The sequence below is a fragment of the Triturus cristatus genome, chromosome 7 (assembly GCF_964204655.1).
Source record: "Triturus cristatus chromosome 7, aTriCri1.1, whole genome shotgun sequence".
Classification (NCBI taxonomy): Eukaryota; Metazoa; Chordata; class Amphibia; order Caudata; family Salamandridae; genus Triturus; species Triturus cristatus.
Genome location: NC_140590.1, coordinates 226,152,040 through 226,174,442, shown reverse-complemented (window position 1 = coordinate 226,174,442; position 22,403 = coordinate 226,152,040). Strand labels below are relative to the sequence as shown.

At 45.4% G+C, this 22,403-nt stretch overlaps 1 protein-coding gene across 1 annotated transcript in view; it reads right to left on the bottom strand.

The window, feature by feature from the left end:
- Positions 1-457: 457 nt before the first annotated feature.
- Positions 458-22,403, bottom strand: part of LOC146809271 (alpha-tectorin-like) — a 324,857-nt gene continuing 302,911 nt past the window's right edge. The window contains exons 26-31 of the mRNA XM_085616088.1: positions 18,090-18,274; positions 17,185-17,348; positions 16,310-16,558; positions 14,434-14,596; positions 11,431-11,542; positions 458-1,660 (exon numbers count right to left, since the gene is read on the bottom strand). Coding sequence (XP_085472214.1) covers positions 1,518-1,660; positions 11,431-11,542; positions 14,434-14,596; positions 16,310-16,558; positions 17,185-17,348; positions 18,090-18,274 — 1,016 coding nt within the window. The 3' untranslated portion in view covers positions 458-1,517. The remainder of the gene's footprint in view (positions 1,661-11,430; positions 11,543-14,433; positions 14,597-16,309; positions 16,559-17,184; positions 17,349-18,089; positions 18,275-22,403) is intronic.

Below are 22,403 nucleotides of genomic sequence, written 5' to 3'. Positions count from 1 at the left end.
TTGAGACACGCAGGTTTGCAACGCCTTATGCTCCCTCTGAAAGGCCACAATAGCCTGAGAGATTAGAGCCCACCCTTGCGCCTCTCAACCAGGAAACAGCTAAAGAGACAGCTGTACCGCCTACTCATGGGCCGATCCGTAGACTCCTTCAACGCACTTTCATGAATCCTCCCGCGTGTTCCTTGTCTGTGCCATCTTTGCCTTCACTCCTCTGTACCATGTGGCTTGCTAGCCACGCTTGCTACACACGCCTCCTCAGGGGTGTTACACGCTCGGTAAATTCAAATTTAAATATAATTGAGTTTAATACATATGAATATAACTCTCATTCCTATTATTGCATTTTCATCCCGCTGTGAGCAATGGTTCTCTCATTTGTAAAGGGCCCAAATAAAGTAATTAATTAGAAAATCCAGGCGGAAACGTGCAGGAGATAAGAATTGTAGGACACCACCACTACTGCGCAGAAAAATTTATTTTAAAGAAAAAACTATTCTTACAGGGATGGAAAATCAACACCATGAAAGCAATCAGGATACACATTTCAAATGTATACATTGCACAGTCTCACAATGAAGGTACGAATGATCGATAATTAACCAATACAATAACATTATCAGACAGCCGCATCCAGGAGATAAAACAATTCACACAACTGTGACAATACTGCGTATTTCCAACCAAAACAAGTCATCATTATTAGTTTTTTTAGAAACCCCCCACCTAAATATCCAAAAACATCTTAGACAGTTATCTACGATAAAATCTTTGCTTTAGCACCAAGCACCCGCTTAGAAAACGCAAAGTTCAGAAATTAGCAGTTTTCTGAGGTTTTTAAGAAAAATGATGATGAAGTAGCCCAGGGAAAAGGAAAGCCTGTTTAAAAATTCAGCTATGAAATTAGGTTAACTTTGGTGGAAGCCAGAGACATCACGTCTACATTTTTGAAGAGCAAAGTTCAACACACTTTGCTTGGTCAGCAAACTATAGGATGGTGACTGGTTGTGAGCAACATGAAAAAGGGCAGTGATTTGTCATGGAGAATGCATTATATTGTACTCAGTACGTTAATCTATGGCAGCTCTTTTTTGTGCATATTGAGAACCTAAGACAGCCAATGCCACCAAGGATAGATGATGAGGGGAAAAAGATTTAAGGTGTTGAGGTCTGTCAAACATTCTGCTTTCAAAACCATTTATATAGAGATTGCAAGCAGCAAAGCCATTGCCTTCTTATCCAAATTCTGAATACAACGCATAAGCTGGTCATCCATCTGAAGACTGTTGTAGGGTTTCCTATCTATGAAACAGTGAAAAGTAGATGCAAACAGCTGCTTACGACACCTGTGTGACTCCTGATTTCGACAAAGTAGATCTGTGTCCATTGGTTGCTGGACCTCATTATGGATTTCCCTTTTCTTGAGTGGTATTAAAACACACTTTTCTGAAGAGGTGAAAATGATGGCCTTGGATGTGGATGTTTCTTTGTCAGTGAGTCTCCTTTGTCCCTCAGGGTCTTCAGCTCAGGACAATTACCAGCCAGCAGAGCAGCAGCAGCAGCAGGAGTGGCAGACACGCGGCAGCGGGAGGGCGGGAGCTGCTCAACTGGGCTTGTAGTTCATTGTTGTTGTTGTAGTTGTTCCTGTTGATGGCGGAGGATCCTACATACGATAAACACAAATAAAAATAAGTTTTAAAGATCAGACTATACATTTAGAAGTCAAGTATAGAGTAATACTCTTCTATCCTTCACTGGGATTCAGCAGACACAGCTCAGGACAGGTGTGCTGTTATAAACGTGTAATGGTATCTAATGACTAAACCTCATCCCTCTAGTGAAAGACAGAAAGTTCCCCACTAATGTGGACTCCTTTACTCTTCTGTCTCATAAGCTCAAGGGGTCAAATACACTGCATTGCATCTCCTTTCACCAATTCTCCTACCATCCCTCAGCTCGAAGACCTAAAGAACCAGAATAAGAGTGAGTGTTGCATGGATTGCATCATCTGGAGGGAAGCGCTTTATCCAATGTTTTCTGTGCTTAACCAAGGTCTCCAGAACTTGAAATACGTTTAGTGCAAAGAGGTGAGTATCTGCACAGTGGAAAGAAGAAGCTAGTTGCAGAAAGGGTATAGGCAACAATGCAATTTTCTGTACTTCTTTCTACAGTCCAACTACAGAATACAGGGGCATATCAGCAACGAGGCGATATAAAATTATCGCCGCTTTTGCGGCCGTTTTCGGCCGAAAAGCGGCGATAATTTTATCGCCTAATCAGCAAGGTCACGCTATCGCGTGAAACCTTGCATTAATGCCCAGATTCTTAACGCCCAGCTTTGCATCTCTAAAGAGATGCAATGTGGGTGTTCCTGACATGACTGGAGAAATGTCGCTAAGCGACATTTTTCCTATCATCAAGCCCCACGCTATGAAGCATAGCGGCAAGAAAAGTAGCGATAACTCCTGTTATCGCTACTTTCCTTACGCCTGGTTCAGGACTGACTTAATCCTATGGAAGGTGGATATCATGGCTAAGTATGTGAGGCCCTATCATCAAGCTAACGCCAAACTTCGTGAGATTATCACTGGGTTTCCAGCGATAATCTCACGTTTGGCAGTTAGCGTTAGGATTTTTATCGCTTTTGAGATAAGCGTTGCTAATAGCACGCTATCTAAGCGATAAAAATCCACGTTAGCCGGCGATAATTTTCCTAGCGCTAAGTGCGCTTAGCGATAATTATCGCCGGTTGGTGCTGATATGCCCCACAGTTGTTTCGGTAAGGAGTCAAAATGGCGTTAGTCTGGGAGATGATGATTTCATTAATTTTCTTGCTTCATCCATCTTGAAGCAGTTTGACGAATGGTAGAGGAACTCCTCAAAGTGTACAGATTCTAAGTCTCCACATTTTCACAGCAGGTGTTGAGTTTGGGTGCTATCATTGTATGTAACCCACATCAATATAGAGAGAGGCCAAAAGTGAAAAATACCTACACTAGAATTGCATGATCATTCGCTTTGGAATACCTCCATGACTACTAACATAAAGGGAATTTGTTAATGGTCTAAACCAACAAGCATGGGATAGTCACTGAGATTGCTCTAAGAATAAGCGAAGCCCCACATTGTCTTTCATCCTTCCACAGTCAGTTATAAAAAGCACAATTTAGTCAAGGAATAATAGCTACTGTTATTTGAGGCACTTAGAAATGACAGAAGTACAGTAAATTCCACAAAACGAAAAATAATGTATTATATTTTTAACTGGTAGGCCTGAATTCTCAAATACTGGCCTTTAAACCCAGCATTGCCTATAGTTAAGCAGGCAGTCTTGCAGAAGTGAATGATTAAGAGGTAAACAACCTCACTGGATGCTGTCAAACTTTGCAAGTACCACAAATCAAAATCTGAAGTTATCACTAACAGTGGATACTAAGCAATTGAAGGTTCACTCATATTGAGTGTCAAATGAGTCGTAAACTTACTCTGATTAGAAAAAGGTTATAAACAACACTAGCAAACTATTCAACCAATCTGTCTGCCCCTTCCCTAGCTGAGCTTTTTTTATGTCACCAAAATCAGTGTTGTGGTTTTCACCAGAACACATGTAGGGAACAGCAAAGCAAACTAAAACAGAGGAAGTTGTATTTTTGAATTCGGAGATTGCATTTTACCACTGACACTATAGAATGTTAAAAGATTGCCAGGAAACTCTCTCCTGGGTATTCAGCTTTATTTCTTGATGTAGGATCAGTGTTTGTCACAAGTTAAATATAGATAAAAGCTGTCCGTTGTAGAGCATATATCTTAGAACTGGTATTCACTATTTTGGCTTTTCTCTGAACAGTATAGAGATTCAACACTGTACTCAATGAGGATTTCTCATATATCTGTGGTTAATTGTGAATGTGAACTATAGTTTGTGCAAAGTCACAGCAATTCATACAGACAATACGTGGGATATTGAAGCCTGGATGATGCCATCAGAGATGGCATTGGTGATGTCATCAATGATGTCATTTGAAATGTCATCAGTGATGTCATCAGTGATGTCATAAATGATGTCATAGAACATGTTGTGAGTGATGTCAAATGTGAAGTCATAAGCAGTGCATGGGGTGCAAGTTACAGTTAGCGCTGCTAACTCAAACTGCTGAATTTCTGTGTTTCTCTTAGTTCAAAATGTTAACATTGTCAATGAGAAATTCACCTCACTACAACACTACTTTAACGTTTGTTTTTTGTAGTGAATTTCTACATTTTTTTAATTTGAAAACTCATATTTGTATTTCACTTAACTATAAAGTTACTTTAACCTTTGGTTTTCACAGTGACTTTCTAAGGTTTTTTAAAACATACAAATATTTTTATTAACCTAACTAGAATGTTACTTTAACCTTAGGTAGTGTATTTCTAGGCTTTTTTAAGTAAATTAATTATTTTGTGAGTGTATGTATGATAGAATGATTGTATAATACATGTTGTGTTTGTATAATACATGTTGTGTTCAGACATTATTTTTTTTTTTAACAACAAATTTTATTGATTTTCCCAGTACCAGATGGGGCGAGCCCGGCAAGCAACATACAATTGAAAGGCATATTGTAAATGTTCTAGGTACTGAAAATTTTCCACCCTAGAGGTCTGCAGAACATCAGACCAGAAACAGCACCTCACCCCTCACCCCATTTCCCCAACCACGCACCATACATACCATACAAAACATGATATAAACACATCGAATGAGTTTCTGTCTACATCTGTGTAACTCTATCACATTAAACTGACAAGTTATTCACTACTAGCCGTTCAAGAAGGCTTGTGTAATATATTCTGTGGGGATATTTAAAATGGATCAGCCTATATCTAGTAGAAACAGCGGAATACCTGGGGCTGGCCAGCGCTTCGGCCCAATCATCATCCGTCAGGGTGGGCAAGTCCGCCTCCCACGCCACTCGGATCCAATGGATAGTGGTTTTTGAGTGTGTAATGAGGGTTTGATAAATTTGCCAGATTTTGTGAGCCTCCAGATCCCCCATCAACAACTGACCCTCTGGTGAAACTCGGGTAAAGACGTGAGATGCCGTATCAGGGGGGACAAAGCATGACGGAGCTGTAGGTACCTATGGAAGTGTGATTTGTGGAGGTCGAAATCCTCCTACAACCTCTGGAAGGACTTAAGCGTGGACCCCTGAATTATATCTCTGAGCGTGGATATCCCAATATCATCCCACCAACGGAACGCCACTAGTGTCGAAACAGGCCGGCCGTGTGAGCCCTGCCAGAGGGGTGTTGCGCTGGTCAGCATGCCCCACCAACCCATAGACCAGACCACCCACCTCTATATCTGAATAAAAGTCGGACAGGCCGGAGGAAGCACCACCAGGGACGAGGAGCTGTACAAGAGGTGGAGCAGCGTGGTATCCACCATGAAGAACCTTTCCACCGCATAGGCCGGGTCTACCTGTGAGCCATACCATTCATTGATCACCAGGAGGTGCGAAGCCCAGTAATACGCCCGAACGTCGGCTGTCGCAATCCCACCGCAGTACGTAGACTGGATACACGTTGCAAGCGCCACCTGAACGGCACCCCCCCCAGAGGAACCTATTCAGGAGCGCATTTATTTGGAGAAACCACGACGGGGGATAGGATATGGGTAATTCTGCAGCTGATAAAGCAAGCGCAGCAAAGACACCATTTTGAAAATGGCAGACCTGCCATATAGCGAAAGGTGCAGCTGGGACCATACCCTTGTTTCGTCGTGGACCGCCGCGAGCAGTGGAGCGATATTACGCGACCATGCTTCGTTAGGAGACCGCGTGATATATACTCGGAGGTACTTGAAACCCGCATCAGCGATGATCAGTTGCGAGGCCCGCATATGGGGCACAGGATAGATTTGGAAAGGATTGCGCAGAGCCCGGAAGTCTCCCCAAAGATCCACAGGATCTGGAGCACCCGTGGCCCAGAGGCCCAAGGATCTGACATGAAGAACAGAGCGTCATCGGTATATAACGCGATCCTGTCCGTGCACTCCGGTGACCAGTTCAGTCCACAGAAGACAGAGTCCAGGTGCACCCACGCAGCTAATGGCTCGATAGCTAAGGCGAATAACAGCGGAGAAAGGGGGCACTCCTGACTTGTGCCCCTGCAAATGGGGAAGGGAGCCGAGCAGTATCCGGCCACACGAACTGATGCAGTGAGATCTGTATATAATAATTTCACGTGGGCCCTAAAGCGAGGTCCCAGGTTGACAGCCTTTAAGAGCTTAAAAAGGTAAGTCCAGCTCAGTGAATCGAACTCCTTATCTATGTCTGCCAACAAGACCGCCGCGTGAAGCCCCAGACGATGAGCCTCCGTCACGGAGTTATGGGCACGTCTGATGTTGTGTCTGGTGAAGCATTGTGGCATGAAACCAGACTGATCTGGATGCACCAGATCCTGGATACACGTGCGGAGGTGGTCGGGCAGGACCTTCCCCAGCAATTTAGGCTCGAAATTCAACAAGGAAATGGGGCGATACGAACCTGGATTTTCGGGAGGGCAGCCTGGCTTGAAGAAGACTACGATTTCGGCGTGTCACCAATCCGTAGGCAAAATGCGCTGCTCTGAGGCCTCGTGTAGCACCTTGAGCAGATGAGGACCGAGAGTCCCCATATGTGGGCGCATGAAGTCGCACGGGAACCCGTTTGGGCCCGGTGCATGTCCTGGGTGGGTATTGGATAGCTGCGTCCGCAGCTCATCCAGGGAAATGGGTTTGTCCAGGGCGTCGCGTTGCTCGTCCGAAAGGCGGCGAGGAGCGATATCTGTGAAGAAGTCATCTATAAGGGGTTCGGCTATTACCTCGCGCTCCTCATAGAGTGCTGCATAGAAATTGGCAAAGGCCTGAACCACCGCCTCGGGTAGGCACACATGTCACCGTCCGGGGATCTCAATAGTGGGACCTGCGTCAGGGACGCTCTTGCCTGGCAGAGCCTGTGGAGCATCTATCTGGACTTGTTTCCCCATTGATAAATCCTATATTGGGTTGCCAACCAGGCCTCTTTGGCACGGTCGGTATGCAGCGGATGTTGTAGTCAGAGCCCTCCACCATTAGGGATTGCAATTCGACCTGTCGGTCTTCCAGTTCCTGTATCTGTGCCCGGTGGCGCTGCTTCTCACCCGTGCGATAGCTTATGTCTGCCCCTCTAATTGTGGGCTTGAAAGCCTCCCAGAGAAGAACAGGATAAGATATGTCTATACGCCCAAAGCTACCTTCAGTTCTCTGTGCCCATCTGACTCTGGGCACGCCAATTGGAACGGGATCTATTGCACCTCGTAGCCGAGTCTCTGTCTTGCCGAACACGCCAGTGTGAGCCCTGGGAGGTGTCCGAGTCCATATGGAGAGGCGAATGAGGTTTGAGGTTGCGTCTCTCATCTGTCCACACAAAGACCTCCTCTGGGGTATCAAATAAGAATGTCTTGGCATTGTAGATCACCTTCATCCAGGCAGGGAACAGCAGCGCGTAGGATAAGTTCTATTCTCGTAATCGTCGCTTGGCCGCCATGAAGGACTGGCGCTGCTGCTGGACCAACTTGGTATAGTCAGGGAAGACCAAGATGGGATGGGAATCAAAGGTCATTTTGTCTTTATGGAGCCAGATGTAGTGCAGGATATCATCCCGATCAGCATAATTGAGGAGCCGGGCGATCACTGGAGTCGGACGTTCCCCGGGCGGCACAGTGACCCTCTCGATCACAAAGCAGGAAGACATGTCCTCCGGGGGCAGCAGCGCCTTAAGCCAGCCTGAAAGGAAGTTATCCATCGACGTCCCTTCAGAGCCCTCCGGGAAACCCACCAGGCAGATATTGTTGCGGCGGGCCCGATCTGCCGCATCCTCGACCCGCGCCGCCAGGTCCTGTGAGACCATGGCCAGTTTGTCTACCTTCTTCTGGAAGGTGGATACAGTGTCTTCCACAGTGGAGACCCTTGTCTCTGCTTTAGTGATGTGGTCAACTACCTTTCGGAGATCCTGGCAGAGAAACAACACCTCGGAATCCATGGCCCCGATCTGGGCCTCGAGAGCAGTCCGCGACTGGGTAATCGCCGCCATCAGCCTTCTTCCCAGCAGGGGCGGTGGTGTAGTGGTCCAAAGTTTTCTGCTTGGGAGCCGCCGCACCATGCTTGTCTCTGCCCATGGCGACTGGAGGAGCAGACCGAAGGGGCCCGCACCAGGTCGGCCCCTACCGCAGGCAGGGATGAAGGGGGAGGCAGCAGGAGAAAGGCGTGCGGCAATCAGCAGGGAGTGTCACCCCACCCCGGGTCTAATCGCAGGGCACCGCTCTGGCGTCTCCAGCAGTTCCACACACAGAGGCCCCCAGTGGATGCACGGGACCAGCTCCTCGATGTCTCCGGCGAGCCGGGAAGGGCCCGCCACCAGAGCAGCCCAGGTGCCGCAGGACGGCCCCAGTCTTGGGGAGAGGGCCGACCATGGATGACACAGCCTGGAGGCCCACGCGCGCTGCCAGTCGGGCAGTCTCCGGGTCACAGGCCTCACATCGCTTTCTCCTCCTCCGGGAAGCTGGCGTTGGAGGCAGCAGCGGGACCAGCAGAGCAGGCACTGGACACAGGTCAGGCTACTCACCAGTGAGACTCAGGGCCACAGGCGACGCTAACACCTCAGCAGCAAGGCGGTCTCCCCTGTACAACGACCCAGGCCGGATTCAGTTTTCAGTCGCCCCCAATCCGGGTCTCCTGGTGCACCCTCATGTAGGCGCACCCCCAGTGGCAGACTCCTTAGCTCCAGATAGGACGATCAGTCCCTGATGGTATCAGGGGCAGGCCAGGCAATGCGGCGGTCTGAGAGCTCCAGGCCTCATGTGGAGCCCCGCTAGGCCCGGAGCGTAGTCGTCTCAGGTGCCGATGCCCAGGGAGGTGGGGGATGGGCACCACGATGGTGCAGCGGTGGCGATGCCAGACGTCCACTCAGCCTGCAAGCAGCAGCCTTCTCCAGGTCTGATCCACTTCTCGTGCTCCCCAGGGGCCGCACTAGACAAGGCCACCACCGCCGCAGCTGTCTTTCCGGCGATGAAAGTAAACGGCAGCCGCAGCACAGCCTCCTCCGCTCTCGGCTTCATTCACGGCCGCTGCCGGCCCTCCAAACCTTGTCAGCAGGGTCACGGTGTGCTCCGCGGTGAGTGACCCATGGGAACATCAGCTGGGGTCAAGGATTGCGCAGGATTCTGGCCCTGAGAAGGAGCAACTGCGGAGCTCTAAGAAGACAAGTTCGCCATGTTCGGCTCCGAAGCCATGCCCCCGTTCACACATTATTTTAGTAAATTATTTCTTTTTATTATAACAGAATAGCATATGGTTGACAGTTTGCAAAATTCATTGAAAAATGTGTGTGAATAGTAAACAGTTAAATATTTAATAGAAATTATTTATGTGGTTATTTATTAGTTAGTTGTTCTCTGATAACAAGAAATCACCAGCAATTTTTCAGGCATCAGTGCTCTCACAAGAGGATCGCAAGAAATTTGCCAGAGGCTTGCGAGATTGCAAAGTATTACATTTTTTTATCTATTCTATATCGTTCTCAGTTACTATTTATTGATAATGTATAACAGTGTAGTGAATAAAAGGTGGTTAGATTTAAAAAATAAAATGTTTTTTAAATGTGATGGCTCTTGCAAGATGCTTGCAGGAGCCGGATACATCATGCCGGTCATGGACTCTGAGGGGGCTCTACTTCCTGTTTGGCATTCGTGACCCAATCACGAGACCATATATTTAGATTTAAGTTTATTACAGTGGACTAGCCTCTCGTGTCAGTCCTCTCTCTTAGTGGGACCTGCCAGCTCCCACCAAACAAATGCAAACAGCTACCTACCAAGGGTGGACACCTCAGGAGGTAGCAGGAACTGACCTTGGAAGGTGGTGGTCCCCAGGGCCATAAATGGCTCCACGATTGGGGCCACATGGCTCCTCTCTACCATAGAATTTAGCCCCAGGGGGTGGTGATCCCTGTGCCGGGGGGCTGCGATGGACCCCTACATTAAATTATTTTAGCCCCTCGAAAGTGGTGGTGCCCAGGGGTGCAGGGGGGCCCCTTTAAAATCAATTATTTGCCACAGAGAGGTGGTGGTCGTCCCGAAATATTATCTGCCTTATCCGTATGTATGTCCTATGTCAGTAAGCATATAAAAAAATGTCAGTGTCCTAATTTAAGCAAATCATTTCTATTGCTGATCACAGTAAAACTCTGACACACAGTCACTTGCATCAACCCTCCTGCCCACGAAAGCAAAGTCCTTGAAATATCTCTGCCAAGTGGCCTGTTAGTTCAATTCATAAGCTATAAGAACAGTCGTAATATCATAATACCACATGGTGCGTAGCTTCACCCATTAACTAATAAAAGAAAAAACTGTCACAATTGGAGCAAGTCCTCCACAGTATTCAAACATACCATTAGATATGGAAAAAGTTGAGGCATAGGAAAATAAACAAACAAATTGAAGATGTAAGGCTGCAACAGGGACATTAGCCGCATCATTATTACAGTAGCAGCAAAAATTAGTTCTGATTTAGTTAAGACATTATTGAATATTTTAATCCTATGCATGTTTCATTTATGGAAATGTACTTTGTTTTACTTTAAGATGTATTAGTTTTAGATATATTTCTTTGCCTCAAAGTGCAACTTTAGCTATGACATATAAACCTATGGCACCCATGTTGTATCACTCTTCCCAGTCCTTTGTCAATTTCTGTGCACTATTGTTTCTGTTTTATAGGTGTGTTATGAGGTGACCCTTTATGTGTGAACAAGGCGGAGATAGCTGAAACATGTTGCAGAAGCTGAAGTAGTTTAAGAACCAAGGGGCATATTATCAAGCACGGCGTTAAAATTATCGCCGCTTTAGCGGCAGAAAACTGCTGCTAAAGCGGCGATAATGGGCTTGATAATATGCCGCAGAGAATTCCAATAGAAGCTCATGTTGACACCAGAACATGGGCTTCTATGGAAATTCTCAAAGGCATATTATCAAGCCCATTATCGCCGCTTTAGTGGCAGTTTTCTGCTGCCAAAGCGGCGATAATTTTAACGCCGTTTCTTGATAATATGCCCCCAATTTCTTGCCGAGTTCACCATCCTGAGTGTGTGCAACTTTGTTTTGGCCTGAATAACGTGATATATATATATATATATATATATATATATGGATAGACAGACAGACAGCTAGACAGACAGTTAAATAGAAGTTCACCAACAACTCAGTTACTTTATTTCGTAGTGTAGCTAGCTATTTTCAAGTCGCCTTTTCCATGTATCACACACCCATACAAGTTATCTTATCAGTAACATGAGATGTGAAAAACAGAAGAGCTGCCGGGGTACTCAGCAGAACAGGACGTAGACTAAGGTTTTAAGATGACCTCCTTACCTTGTATATCTGACACTTGTTCTGTTTCATAAACAAAAGGCCCAGTGGATAGAAGTGATCCTTCCACTACTGGGCTTGCCTGCACTGCTCGTGCAGACCTGGATGAGCACATCTGAAGGAATAAAAGAGAAAATCACTTTAAAGACCCGGTATCTAAGGCATGGTATAAAAAATACAATGTGCTTTCCCCTAAGTTATCATTTTCAAAAAACATACATTTCCCCTTTTATACACTGATGAATCCAAGATAATTGAAATGTAGTCGATTAAACTATCACCCAAACTAGCTAAAAGGGAAAATGCATCATCAGAAGTACTCTGTATTCTGTGATATATGTCACTAAATGTAGGCGTATAATGAGCATTTGCTACAACGTGCCAAGCCAAGCCACTTTCTTCCCATTATTTATGGTGTAACATGTCATTTCATGCCAGCCTGTAAACATGTCCTTTGAGAACCTTTCAGAAGTGGGTGAGAGCATGCATCTGCTGCTAATATATTGCCACTATTTAGGGTGATGTGCACTCTACAAATGCACTTCTCTTTCATGTTTTGTTACTGCTCCTTACATTGAAAAAGAGAGGGAATTTGGGAAGAGATTTCGCTCAACTTCCCATCATGTATAACTCCACATATTACAAAACTGTACACCCTCATTACTGCACTTCGAGGCACTGATGAACTGTATAAAAGTTATTTGAAGTGGTACATATATTGTCACATTTTAATTTTTACTATCGTTCATCACAAAATATTTAGCCCGCATGCTTCGTCTTGCAGCAGGCATTTTCAAGGCTATCTTCTCATTTCAGTTTCAGAACAAGAGATTCAGAAGAAGAGAAATTCCTCAACCCCTATCATACTGTCAACTGGCACAAACCCATGTCAGGGGATCATCGACCAGGACATATTCCATTGCGGAATGACAATGAGGAAGAAGGTCAGAACTGTAGAATTTCCCTCACAGTAGACAAAGAGATCCAAATTTAAATGACACATTGATTTGGAAAGAGTCCACTGGAGGACAAGACAGGTATGAGCTATGCACAGTTCCTTGATCAATAAAGTAAGTAAAGAAGATTGAAAGTGCTTCTTCAACCATTTGTATACACCATTCATTATAGGAGTTGGTTTAGAAGGATGTCCATCCCCAAGCAGAAGGGCTCGCTTCCTAGTAGACGAAGCCAACGCTGTCGTGGATGGTGTCTTTTACAGCATTACGGATGTCATCTTTCGCTGATCATTTCAGGAGGGATCCACCTGAAGTTCTTGGATTGCATATTTAATTGAATCAAATAATACTACTCCGTGTAATTGCCTTGCATAACTAATGGAACATCCTAAAGGCCATTGCAACAGCAGCACAGCGCCAGACTAGAAGTGAGCAGAAGCGGAGCAGCACAAATCAGAAACATTCCTGAAGACTAGACTTCTGCATCCATGTGCCCATCATGTTAACAACATGCCTTTACACACCACGCTTGCACACGTTGTACTGATGTTCAGGAAAAAACGTAAGAACTATCCTTTTAAAGAATATCTCACCTGTAACAGGTGGCATCCCCACTCTTATCACCCCCTCAAACTCCACAAAGAAGAAGAAATCAAGCACTCCCTTTTTACTGGCCAGAACATTTGCATGATTAGTTAGATTCGAACATTATTAATATCAATACATACAGACATACAGAAAGACGAGCAAGACTGGCTCAAAGTCAATAATATTTTCTGTTACTGATACCTTAATGGTTAGCATGTTAGGAAAATGTACATGAAAAGGTACTGAAAAAACATGTCAGCCTGTCCTGGTATGACAATATATTTATGATTTGAACATATGTAATGGCTAATGCTATTGTAACCGTTAAAACGTTTTAAACTGAATGACGTGTCGTGCTTTTCATGACAAATTGCATATTTTACTTAGTTTTTAACCAGCATTGCCGAGTGCCTTTCCAAGACTCATTAATGTTGGTCAATCATCTTAGTTACCAGCAACCTCAGAATAACCTTGTTAAGCACAAGAATGTAACTAACAGATGTCCCCGCCATACACACAAGAATCTAAACATCTGTAATAAGCAAGACATTGTGATGCACTGCATAAGTAGCATGCTGCTGCAGTGCAAGACGCCCAGACTCAGGATGTGGTTTAAAGGTGTGTGGTGATGGAAAGTCCTCCAATGTTAGGAATTAATGGTAATTATGAAAGAGAATCCTCTGGTTTCATTTCTCTACCAGAGCAACAATCTCTAGGTCATGGTCTTTGATGCTGTACCTTTAGAGATGGAGGGGCTCATACACGGATAGATTTATCAAGCCCTAGTACACAAGTATAGGGTAGGAAGCAAATGAATACCCTTGCTGGTTGCTCACACCACTCCAGGAAGTCTTCGTTCCTATACTTTCCTGACACCTGTCCATTTTCAAATAAATATTTTGAAGCTTGATACGTATCAAAATGTTTTACATGCTTTAAGGCTACATCTCCAAAATCTGTACTGCAAAGGATCTCAACTCCCACTTGGACAGGTTCAGTTAGTGAACACAAATATCTAATCCAATATTCTAATAAATAGAACAGTGTGCAATATGCAAATACCAGACCAACGTACATAATGGTTTTTCTACCCGAATTTCCATCTCTGTGGGCCTGGCTCGGAAGTTTCTAAAATGTAAGCTAGTGAGCTAATATGTTGACCCTAGCCTGCTATGCACCACCAAGAGACTAATTAAAATGATGGGGTAGGTGTTCTATATCTAACTACCAAACAAGTAAAAGGTATGTTTGTTCTTTCCACACTAACAAATACTGAAGGAGTGAGAGTGTCCAGGAGTGGCGGACTAGCTTGACGTATTGACCAGCGCAACCACAGGATCTCCATTGATGAGTAAACACCACATTCATCACAACGAGCAATCAGAAAAACAAAGTACAAAGGCATTTAGCACATTTTTGAACAACTGGAATTCAATGTCCCTGGGGCTTCAGTTGTACTCACCGTGGAGCACACAGATGTCTGAATGTTACAGAGGTTGACTTCGCAGTGAACGTAGATCGTGTTCGAATCACCGATAAATTTGAATGCACTGAATGAGAATCTCTTGATGGTAGGGAGATCCTGCCCTTCCAAAATTACTGACCCATTGATGCTGATCGGACACCTGATTCAAACAACAGAAAACATACACTATTGGTGTGATAGACAACACAAACTGCACAAAAACAAATTCTACACTACGAGGACATGTGGCTCTACTATCTTTACCAGTTTAAATGTTATCAGCTTCTTGCACACCATGCCCTTGTACTAAATATTTGCCTCCGGATGCGTTACTTCCTACAACTAGAAGTAGAGTCTGGATCCAGTGAGGAAGAATAATATAAATCCCATCCATCAGGATGTCAAGCTGCATGTACATGAAGGGGACAGTTCAAGTGAAATGGGATGCCAATCACTTACTCTTCATCCAGTCTTGTCTAATGTATAGTTCTTTTGCTGGTCAATTATGACACCTTTAGGTAGTACAGCAACTATTTCCAAACCACTTTACCATACTACACCTAAGAGAGGCTCATCGATACATAATAGTAAATCATATTGGATGAAGAGTTCAGGCTAATTGCTTTAGCACACTACATTTTGTAGGTCTACCATCTGTTATTTTTTATTTTCAAATCCTGTGGATACCTTGTAAAATGTATCAATAAGATTCTTGTGGACACTTAAGGCAGATATCCTAAGATACACTAAGGTGCAGAAAAACGTTAAGGGACTCACACAAAGCCCCTTAAATCTACACTTTGACATACATAAAGGTATACAGTAATATGTTTACAGTTTCAGACATTTCATCTTTGCTGTATGGTAAAATAACTGAAACAAGGTTACAGATTTCTTCTTGAATGTTTCCTTGCCTTCGCCTAGGATTAGCGTTAATATGACTACTCCCATAATTGTGTTAAAATGCTTTATACACCTTGAATGTCTAATATTTTATTCGCTATGTCCTTTTACTCTTAGCATGCAAATACATGAATGTTGTCCAATATGAGTCTACATTTGTTTAAAGATTCCAAAAGCTGGTACGTCAGGAGCACATTGGGAAGCGTAATCCGTGAGGTAAAAGGGAGTATAATCAAAACTTCGACAATATCTGTCAATATCCAATTAGTTCATTTGATTGATAAAGATATGTCCCTGTTGGACATGTGGGCCACTGACAGGTAAGGTCTAAAATTAGTAATATTCATGTACTTTGGATCTCCCTTTTGGAAAAATCCTATTCACATGATTAGATTAATTGTATATTTGGCTAGAACAAGGTCCATTTTGTCCATTTGGTCTACCTCCTTCTGTTATGTAGCTGTGATGTAGGAGTGCTTCTCAATTGCAGTCAAAATAATAGTGATAAGGGCACAATCTCTGTAAATACTTAAGTAGCATACTTAGGTGCAAATTAGCTGCACACATCATAATTGTTATGACCTACCTTGTCCACGTATTAAACATAACCACAACTGCATCTCCGTAAGAAGAAAGCTGAGAAAGAAACTTTATGTGGTGGAAATTAAATATTGTACAATGGCCACTGAAAGAGAGCGACAGGGAGATACAGGAAGAGAAAGATGGAGAGACGGGTCAAGGATGGAGGAGTGGAAGATTGAAAGAAAGAGAGAGAGAGAGAGAAATAAACAAAGAGACAATGGGGACAAAATAACAAGAGAAAGAGGGGACAGAGATAATATAGGTTTAACTACGCTAAAAGAACATCCCAACAAATGCTTTGAAAATGACAGTGTCCAATAGAGAAAGTACAAATTTAGATAAAATATTACTTTTGCAAGACCAAATCCTTTCTTATCTGAAAACATACCCGTTTCTGATGAGATCCCATCGTGTGGTAGAGGCAGGGTCAATTGTTGGAGTTGCCCAACAGGTTCTTAACTGCAGCACCCACAGGGTGGTATCAACATCGGTCCCCTCAATAGAAACGTAGACCCGTTCATGGATGGTGAGGATCACAGGGCACACTGAGATGAGCTGGTTGTAGTTAGAATCTTTATACAGAGTGAGAGATGCCTCCAGGTGTCCTTCGCCATTTGGCAATGAGATGTTGACCACACTGGTAAAAACAGCAACATATCAATGAAGAGGACAAGGCAATATTGGTGGTGAAAAACTAGGTGAGTAAGAAAACCACGTCCACAACCAACAGGCAACCATCACACCAGTGGTACAAAGAAGTATAAAACGGGAGCAAAAATAGTTTGCGTCTGTTTTCCCCCAATATTTGAAGCTTTCGTGGCTGACTTATCAGTGAACTATCAGGACTTGATTCACAATGATTTCTTATGTCCACGTGTTAAGGAGCAAATTAAAAAGGAGCTTACACAATATAAATTATGCTCACCTGTGAAACTGGCTGAGATATAACGGATAATAAGAAATGCGTTGCATCTTTTACAGAATATGTAGCATGATGCAGAGGGAGCATAATAAGCACAGGCAACCATGCATAACAGCGAAGAATTGAGTGGCAAGGAATCCGTTGCTACTTCTAAAGTACTAGGTGTATTGTCATCAGAAAAATTATAAAGGGTAAAAATCAGATGCCTAATCTTCAATAAAGCTATACAGATTCCCATAAGGTTGACAAGTAATAGCATGATAGCTTATACAGTAGCTAGAAGCACCAACTAAACTATACTCAAACAATGTCTAGTAAGAGTAAGAGTAAGAAACACTTACCTTGGCACAACGTGAATGGCCCAGAGGAAGGACAAGTTAGTACTGAGTGGATAGGCACAGGCAAAGTCAATGTGAATTTGTTTATCTTGAAGAATTATTGACCCTTGCTGTTGGATGTAGTGGCCTTCAACTGCATTTGTATAGACAGCATGAGTGCTGTTGACCTGAAAGATCAAAACGTTGATTCATGTAAAAAAAAAAGGTAATTCATATTTCTAGTAACCAGTGGCGTAGCAAGGGGGGGGCAGTCCGCCCCGGGCATCACAAGTTTTGGGTGCGGCAGAGCCCCCCCTACCTGCAGCCCTCACGGATGGCAAATGCACGGACCGTCGCCGACACTGCCCCACTCTCACCAACTGGCATTGCGGCGTGGCAAACGCCCTACCACAACGGGCGTCAAAAGCTATGCCACTTCTACTAACAGTGAGGATATACTATGAAATCGCAGCATTAGTCAGTGGGTGCCCCAAGTAACGATGATGGCGAGGGAACAGTTAAGGTATAAGACCTCTGTGTGTATGCCTGTGCTTGAGTGTGTTCCATTGTATGTGATTGTGCGTGTAGCCAATTACAAGTTTGTGCAGAGGTGTGGGGTAATTCTAGCGTGGTTGCTGCAAATTCTAACTAATGGCAGAAAGAAGTGTGGCTTTTTGCAAAAGAAAAGCTTAGTGTAGATAAGGATTTAATGCGTTGGATAGCATTTTAGTTAACCCAGTACTGAAATATGCATCACTAAAATCTAGATGTATTTGAAATTCTTCTTGATTCTGACACTACCGTCACAGCTTCTACAATAAGCACAGCATATTTACAGCCTAGCTATTCATTGTTGATCCTATCAATCTTTTGATTGCCATAAATTCCCAGGTAAATGGTAGCAAATTTGCCTTGGCTGATTCATTTACCTTCACTTGACTTCCACACCTCTTCGATATGTTGCCAAAAGGGAAGACGATTCGATCATCCACCAGTGTCCCAAGACAACTGGGATCCTCCAGGTGAAGAGTTTCAGCTGGGATCCCGTTGGCACTCAGAAATGATCTCGAGAAGGACAAGCAGCTGTTACTGCCTTCGCAGACGAGATTGAAATCTGAAAGTTACAAGCACAGTGGATCGTTTGAGTTTGGGTTGTTACATTATTAATATCTGAGTATCCGTCTTCATTTCATTTCAAACATATAGTCTTAGCTGGGTAACTCCTTACCAGACTGACATGTGTTCCCTAAAAAGTATTAAAAAATGTGACTACTTGGGCAGATTGTAACATTAGACGAGTGTCAGGTGGTCTGCATGAGTTTCTGGTCATGTGTGAAGAGAACACTCTCTCAATGTTGCCAAAGACCATTGTGAATGGGTTTCACTGTGGCTGTCTGCCATTGCTGCTACAGGGTATCACCGTTGTTGTACGCCATTGTTTTAGTTGGATGTTATTGTGATAACATGTAATTGCTGTGGTGGGTGTCATGATAGCTCTATGCCATTGCTGTTACAGGGTGTGTTAGAACTGGGGGTCTCTAGTTGGCAGAGGTAAGTATCTTTGTCCTCAGCCCAACGCTGTTCAACGTCTACATGGCCCCCCTCGCACAAGTGGCCCGCCTTCACGACCTCAACATCATCTCCTATGCCAACAACACCCAGCTCATCCTCTTCCTCACCAAGGACCCACACACACCCAAAACCAACCTCCACGAGGGAATGAAGGCCGTCGCCGACTGGATGAGGAGCAGCCGTCTGAAGCTGAACTCGGACAAGATGGAAGTCCTCATCCTCGGACCCACCCCCTCAGCCTGGGACAACTCCTGGTGTCCGACCACACTGGGAACAGCACCAACACCCACCGACCATGCACGCAATCTAGGATTCATCCTCGACTCCTCCCTCTCCATGTGTAAGCAGGTCAACGCCGTCTCCTCTTCCTACTACAACACCCTCCACATGCTCCGCAGGATCTACAAGTGGATCCCGACCGAAACAAGAAGAACGGTGACACAGGCCCTCGTCAGCAGCAGACTGGACTACGGCAACGCACTCTACGCAGGAATCCCAGCCAAACACCTACGACAACTACAACGCATCCAAAACGCCTCCGCCCGACTGATCGTCAACGTACCCCTCCGCAGCTACATCACCCCCCACCTGAGAGACCTACACTGGCTCCCCGTCGACAAGAGGATCACCTTCAAGCTCCTCACCCATGCACACAAAGCACTCCACAACACTGGACCAGCCTACCTGAACAGCAGACTCAGCTTCTACACCCCCACCCGCCAGCTCCGCTCCGGCAGCCTCGCCCTCGTCCCCCGCATCCAACGAACGACCTACGGCGGCAGATCCTTCTACTTCGCCGCCAAGACCTGGAACACCCTCCCCACCCACCTATGGCAGACCCAAGACCTACTGGCCTTCAGAAGACTCCTCAAGACCTCGCTCTTTGAGCAGTAGCAGCACCCCCCCATCCCCTCAGCGCCTTGGGACCCTCACGGGTAAGTAGCGCACTTTACAAGTACTCTGATTGATTGATTGAATAGGGACCCTTGCTTCTAGTCAGGGTAAGGGGGTACACACTGTTGATAACCCCTGCTCACCCCCTCGGTAGCTTGGCACGAGCAGACAGGCTTATCCCCAAGGCAATTCATAAAGTATTTGCACCAACACTCACAGTAATATAGTGACCCACCACAAACGTACACCACACAGGTTATAAAAAAATATAAATATCTTTATATTTCTTAGGTCAGATCAAAAATGTCAGCAAACCAACATATCAATAAAGTCACTTCAAAAATCAATGGCTCTCTTGTGATGCTGTCTATCTTCTCACAGACAGTTTACTTGTAGCACTGTCCTTTGTCGTATAAAAGCGTTTTCTGTGAACATGAAAAAGGGGTCACTTGTAAGCTCAGTTTGACTGGGAGCCTGTCTCTTGCGTGTGGAAGTGGCTGTTGTAACCATAGCGGAACTGTAATAGTTAATTTGGCTGTTAACGCTGTCCCCAACGTGGAGGAATAATCACCACACTTGACAGAAAGATTGCGCTCCCTCCTGCACTGCCAAACTCCCCTTGTCACCAGGCACGAGTGCGTGTCGTTACTGCCAGCTCTAAAATCACCCTCTCCTTATGTGCGCATAGCCCGGACTGCTTTACTGTGGTCTGCGCTGCTTCTAAGAAATGAGGAAGTCAGTTTCAAAGCAACCGGGGAGTAAAGGGCTCCACCACAAGGTCCCCAAGTACTTGTACACAGAGCGCTGTGATCGCACCCCAGACTCGTGCTCCCTGTCCCCAATGGTAACCCTCCTCCACTCTGCCAACTGGTGGGGGCTGTCACCTGGGTGCGCGGTCTCTGTCGGATCGCCGATCACGCCGCAGCGGCTCCCCGGGACACTCCGTACTTCCTGGGCCGGCATGGCTCTCGTAGCTGACGAGCCGCTGGTTGCTAGGCAATGCCTCACGCTGCATCCAATCCCAGCACGGCTCTTCCCCGACGTCAGCGGGAAAGCAAATACAGTGTCCCGAGTCCCGGGCCGGCGGCGGTGATTTTTCCGCACTCAGCACCTCTGTCCTTTCTGGTACCGGGCCAGCGGCGGTGATGTTAACCCCTGAGTCTTCGTCTCGGGAGGTGCCCTGGCAGGAACTCTCGATCACCAAGACAATCCGGCAGGGACTCGCGATGGGGGCACATCACATCTCGCCCAGAGCCCTGTTGTGTGTCAACAAGCACACCAAGTGAATTATAACACGGGCAGGCAGGGCAAAGTTCACGGGGCCACAGCCGGTGCGCAGCCACATGCACTGTTCATTCACAAGCGGATTTCTTCTGCAACTTTTGTGTCCCTGAGTTGCAAACAGGAGACCAGTTCTCCTCAGGCCCTTGGAGACTCTTAGGACACAGCACACAGCAAAGTCCTTTAGTCTCGCCCTCAGCAGAATCAGCCCACTGCAGGCCAGCACCAGCACACACAGCAAGGGCAGTAAATCTCCTCCGTTTCTTCAAGTGATCTTCTTGGGCAGAGGTTCCTCATTGGTTCCAAAGTAGTCTAATTTTACTGGGGTTTCAGCACAGCTACTTATACCCCAAAAGTCTTTGTTCTTACATGTGTGCGGGGTCCAGGATCCAGTCCAAACCAGTTCTAGGTGTCCTCTGCCAGGGCATGTCTTCTTTCTTTGTGAGGGGAAGCCAGGGCCATCAGACACACTGCAGGAGGTGGAGCCAGCATTAAGGACGGCAGGCACAGCCCTATTCAGGCCCTAGGTGCAACTCCTCCCACCACTCTAAGTGCAGATAGGTCTATTCAGCCTCGTGCTGACTCACCCAGTCCCCTGCGGCCACCCCCAGCCCCTGTCACTCACAAACCAGACAGTCAATACAAAAATAGGCAGAGGCACACAGAAAGGTTGAACAGGAAAATAGCCACTTTTTAAAAGTGCTATTTTACAACAAGAAATTTAAGAACCATCTTTCCTAAAAGATGCGTTATCAAATTCTGAGTTCAGGAATACCAGACTCCATATGTCTATCTTGCCGCTATGGGAAGATATGCAGGTAAATTTGATACACAGCATTCCCCATTCTAACCTATATGCCAGATAGCCTTTCAAAAGGGAAAACTAAATTGGCAGTATTTCACTATCAGGACATGTCACCCACACTAGTACATGTCCTACCTTTCACATACACTGCACCCTGCCCAGGGGGGTACCTTGGGCCTACCATAGGGGTGTCCAATGTGTAAGAAAAGGGAAGGGTCAGGCCTGGCAAGTGTGTACACTGGCCAGGACAGCATGGCAGTTAGAAACTGCACACAGGCACTGCGGTGCCGGGCCCGAGACACCATTTTAGGGCTACTCACGTGGGTGGCACAATCAGTGCTGAAGGCCCACTAGTAGCATTTGAATTAGCAGTCTCGGCACACTCAGTGCCCTTTACTATGGACCTTACAGGTAAAACAAATATGCCAATCATGGATAACCAATCATCATATCAATTTAACAGAGAGCATATGCACTTTGGGCACTTTACCACTGCTAATCAGTGCTAGAGTCCTCTAGCCAACAACCACAGGTCAGGAAAAACAAAGGAGGAAGAAGCAAAAAGTTTGCGGATAACCCTGCAAAAAGAGTCATTTCCAACAGGGTGCCAATGGGTTGCTATGCCTTTTTTGTGGCTGGGTGTCACTGTGAATCTTTGGCATTGGTGTGGCTAGTGTCACTGTGGCTGTTT